The sequence below is a fragment of the Necator americanus genome, chromosome III (assembly GCF_031761385.1).
Source record: "Necator americanus strain Aroian chromosome III, whole genome shotgun sequence".
In the NCBI taxonomy this organism is placed as follows: Eukaryota; Metazoa; Nematoda; class Chromadorea; order Rhabditida; family Ancylostomatidae; genus Necator; species Necator americanus.
The window spans coordinates 28,257,215-28,262,142 of NC_087373.1; the positions used below are offsets into that span (position 1 = coordinate 28,257,215).

Here is a 4,928-nt window from a genome sequence, read left to right on the forward strand (position 1 = left end):
ATGGGTGTCGAGACGAATTGCCGCTTGCTCGAGGCCGATTGTCATGACATGCCGCTAGAGGACGCTTCAAAGGATGCTGCTTACGCGATTTATTCCCTCAAATATTTCCCACAGCTCGAAGGTGTAGTGAAAGAGGTGAGAAGTAGAACGCCAGAAAACATTCGTCATTCTCGATCCAAAACTCTTTACAGGTGGCACGGATACTAAAGCCAGGCGGGAAATTTTTAGTGTATGATTTAATCCAAACAGAAAAATACGATGAGAAGAACGAGGAACACGTCGAGGTCGGATTGTTTGCGTTCTATGGAGCCTAGTAATAACAACTCGCACATTTGTCTGTAATTGCAGATTGTTGAGGGTTTGGAGTATGCGTGTGGAATGCCTTCGCTGCACACTCGAAACGACTTGCTGAGCGCAGCAGAAAGGTGGATACTGATATTTTACAATGGAAATAAGAGGTTTCCTAAGCACAAAACTCCATTCAAACTAAGTTTGCAATGTTTAACTCAGAACTGAACCTGAGAATAATTTCATTCAAATTTGTTGTAGTAAGTAAAATTATGTTGAATCAAGACGTCGGTTAGTATCGAGAAGAGTAATTGAGGTGTGACTGTTCAGAACGAATGTTCTGCTGACGGCTGTAGCGCAACCGGTAAGAGGTTCTGCAGTGACTGCACGATCGATTTGTGGAGACCGCCTTAGTTCAAAGCGTTCCCACTCATTTCCTAACTTTGATATTTATTGATGTGATAGCACAACGTTGTACAGAGGAATCTGAATCCAGAATCAATGTTTAGGTTTATTAATTTTATTTATTATTACATTTATTTCATTCACCCCGCGAACCTGGAGTGGTACGGATTTCCGGTGGAGTATTCGTATACGGAGTTGTACATTATGGGGAGGAGGGTGATTCCATCCATTTCTTCCGGCCCGGAGGATACGACTTTGAGCGTCCCGCCGTTCCTATTTTCAACAACGAGTTCGATTGGAGCGCGTCAGCCTTGAGCATGCGCTGCATCTTCCGGGACGTTTTTTTACGGCAATTAAGAAAAAATGGACGGAATCAGCCTCCTCTCCATAATCTATGACCCCGCATAGGAACCCTCCACCTCCGTACCACCCCAGATTCGTGGAGTGATGCCTTTAAACAACTGCACCATTTTTTAAGGTTGTTCTGACTATACTTGGTCACGTGGATAAGTCACGTGACCAAGTATAGTCAGAACAACCTTTGTTAAATTCATTCGTGCGTAAGTGATAGACAGTAAAGACTGAGTAGCACAAAAGTACGTACATACCGTAAGCCAGCGAATGGGACCAGGAGTTGGACAAGACCCGTTTATTTGGGTGATGGGTTCAGTCCCTGGGCACGTAGTGAGTTCCAGCTGCTCATACACTCTTATACGAAAAAATAGTCAAGGGTCACAAAGAACCAGGAGAAGACAGTTTTCCGCATACTGTAACGAGAACTCGATGCACGTCTTCTCTGACGATGAGTCGCGCCAACGCGCTGCAATATCTTTTACACCGGTTGTGTGTTCCGTTTTTTTTTTGCTTTATTTTAAACATTATTTTCTTCTTCCATCAACAATAATAGAGGATGTTTTTTTCTTCAGATATGATTTGATACTTGAAGAAGAAGAGGATTTAGCCGTTACAAATGGGAATGCTTTCCACTACTGTTTCTCACACTCGCCTCTCTTTATGTGGCTCATTGGAAGCCCGTTCATAAGTGAGCGAATTTCTCGTTGTTTTTTTTTGTGATTGTTTGCACATCATCTACAGACATATCATCTGTATAGGGGTTTTCACACTAATTTTTGCTTTTGTTTCAAAAATATTTGCACCGAAAGCAACTAAATCATGCTTGAAGAAATTGCCATCATCATCACGAAGGATTAGAGTTCAAAAAATTTTTGAGGTGCAAAGGTAGTAAAGGTAGCAAAGGTAGGCACTCAAAATTGAGCGCTAATAACGTCCATGGAGCGCCGAGAACGTTCTTGACTGACAACCGGCATTCCCTTAAAAGCATCACTCCACGAATCTGAGGTGGTACGGATTTCAGGTGGAGTATTCGTATACGGGATGGGAGACTATGGAGAGGGGGGCGATTCCGTCCATTTCTTCCTAACTGCCGTAAAAAACGGCCCGGAAGATACGGCTTCGGGCGTTCTGGCGCACTATTTCCTACAGGGAGTTCGACTGGAGCGCGTCAGCCTTGTGCGGCGTCGCTTCTTCCGGGCCGTTTTTCACCGCAATTAGGAAGAAATGGACGTACTCACTCTCCTCTCCATAATCTACTATCCCTTATAAGAATGCTCCACCCGAAATCTGCGCCACCTCAGATTCGTGGGGTGATGCCTTTAAGAGGAGGAGATAGTTCATCAATCGGCAGGTCATCAGTGGAAGTTAAGAGCTAAGTCAGTCGGGGGCCTAAGACCTAGGTATTGGTCTTAGATGGTCTATGACATGAAAGTAAAGGTGATAAGAGAAAAAAGGAAGATAGATTTGGAACTACTAATGATTTAACCTCGCCAAACGCACCGAACAGGCTTACTAGAAGTGAATAGCAGAGTCATATCATGTTGCACTCCCGAGAATAAAAAAGAACCAAAAATGGTCTGAGAGATGGCTTTTCCGCAGTCCGCTTTGACAATTAGAGACGTGCTCCAAGAACGATTTTTTTACGCTCTAAGTGCAGTTCGAGTACAGTTCGATTAGAGCAGTGTTGAGTGCTCCCTCCTACCTCACGCCGCTCCCCGCCGCCGAACTACCTTAGCACGTTTCTTTATGCGTCTTGTCCAGTACTTCCGCTCTGAAAGTTAAAGAATTGGAGAATCAAAAAATGCGAAAGGAATAAGTGAAATATTGATTGGGTGAGGCTAACAACGGCCAATTTTTAAGTGAACCAGAACTTTGTGAAATGCGAGGTTTTGGCCTGTCTTATTGAGTTCTAACCACTTGAATGAGAGAATATTTTCGTACAGCCTGACATGTTTTCCTCAAAAACCTAACAATTGATTCATTTTCCAAACTGAACTTATGGTATAAGATTTTTTCAGGAAATCTCATCAGTATCGGGCAAAGATTGCGGATTTTGCCGAAAGGTTTCCACAAATTCAATGCAATATTTCTTTCTGGTACCGTACAGAAAATCGTTAACGGTGGACGCTTGGGAATTCTATCCGGATCGAAGATTTTCGTGTTTAAGAAGAAATAGAATCCCTAGGTTAAATTAAATAAACGAATTGAATAAATGGATTTATAATAGTTTTTTTTTAATGAAGATAGTTGAACTGCAGTAGGGCATAACACGCAATAATTTTGTAACGTGTACAAGGTCGGATCAAAACCCCACTGAACCGTATTGCACTTACGTTTGGACTCGACTCTTCAAAGTGGTGCAGTGAGTTGCCGAGGTCCGATTGGAGCTGGGGTCCCACCACGAATGCATCCGCTTACGTAGCTGCACCACAAGTCAGGTCGTTTTTACTGGGCTGCACATGAAATGTTTTCGCTCCATTACATCATATATTGAAGTAAAAACATACATTGAGAAAATGTAAGCATTCAAACGTCGATATCTACTCATAATAGTCGAAACGTGCCCTAAGGATACAAACAAGATGCACAAATGGTTTAAACATGCTACATTAACGTAAAAAATAACTATGTATATTGACCGAATTCTATTCCCGCAAAAACCTTTGGCGTTGTTGAATAAGCACAGAATTTGTACCAAAACTATAATAACCACTGCTTACTGTTAAATACCTACCAACTTATTTAATTCCATACAATATTCTTAGCGAATATCGAAAAATACGTACGTTATGAGTGTAAACCGCGTGCATCCGCGTTGGAACAAAGGAAATTGTTCTATAAGAACAAAAATAATGACAAACACTTTTATTATTTTCCTGGTCAAATTAAAAAGAGAACTCAACACTAATTCACAAAGTTTTGTAGCTCCAGAATAGTCCTTTCTGGAAGTGCCAAAAATAGCCGATGACTTGCCCTTGTGGCATCTTATCTATTCTGTTCATAATTAAAGCAGAGATGTTTCTGTTGTTTTGAAATGGTTCTCAGAACAAATCATTTCACTGTTATGTTTCGTTTTGCTGCTTGTGTAAGCGTCTGAATTGTTCGCTGTGCTGGCTTCTTTATTAGATTAAAATGACTTTTGTAATGGCAAAGTGTCACAAAAATGAAGGTGTTGAGATCTCTTTCCAGAACGACGAAGGTATGTAGGGGTGTAGTTCACGAGTATGAGCGTGATCACTCTCATTTCCCTCTAGTAATCCGTCGTGCGAAACAACTTTGTTTGCACTCGTACACCTCACGATTCAACTCATTACGGGCACGACATTGAACGATGGGAATCCGCAGTGATTGTCTAGGTGCGGCAGCTTCTGCTGATTATTTGAGTAATATTAGTCGGGTTCCGAACTTGAAACGACGACGGACCTGCTCGCGATCTATCGCGCCATAAGTTGCATCGTAGGAGCGACGAGTGCAACCAAGGGTTTTTCTCACGCCTATTTTCTGGACTGCGAAACGGAATTGAGCACGATCATGATAATAGTCGGGAACTACACCTCTATTTCTACCTATTCGTGGGGAGACCACAACAGCTTCAATTTCGTGATACGATGTGCTTAACTGAAATAGCTTTCTCTTTCCTCTGCACATTGAAGTTTTCAGTTTTTTTTTAAACATTCCACAACATACTCTGTCCGAGACTGTAATTATTAATAGTTAGCGATATTCTTGTTTAAATACAAAGACACTCTACGGATAAGTAGGATTTGTGAAGTTGGATAAGTGACTTTTACTGAATTCACCGTAGAAGAGCTGGAATAGACCACGTTCTACAAATGAACTACTGATAATATATAATATCTTTTTTATCTCTCATTATATGA

At 41.6% G+C, this 4,928-nt stretch overlaps 1 protein-coding gene across 2 annotated transcripts; it reads left to right on the plus strand.

Annotated features, from left to right (window-relative positions):
- Nucleotides 1-3,223, plus strand: RB195_011193 (uncharacterized protein; the record flags this gene model as incomplete). 2 transcript variants are annotated; one of them, XM_013442946.2, is made up of 5 exons in its annotated part: nucleotides 1-135; nucleotides 192-284; nucleotides 349-425; nucleotides 1,620-1,735; nucleotides 3,066-3,223. In XM_013442946.2, the coding sequence occupies 5 exons, from the start codon at nucleotides 1-3 to the stop codon at nucleotides 3,221-3,223; spliced, it is 579 nt and encodes a 192-aa protein (XP_013298400.2). The 2 variants fall into 2 exon arrangements, with proteins under 2 accessions (XP_013298400.2, XP_064050090.1); XM_064192507.1 differs by lacking the exon at nucleotides 3,066-3,223 and adding an exon at nucleotides 1,789-1,805.
- Between the last annotated feature and the right edge of the window lie 1,705 nt (nucleotides 3,224-4,928).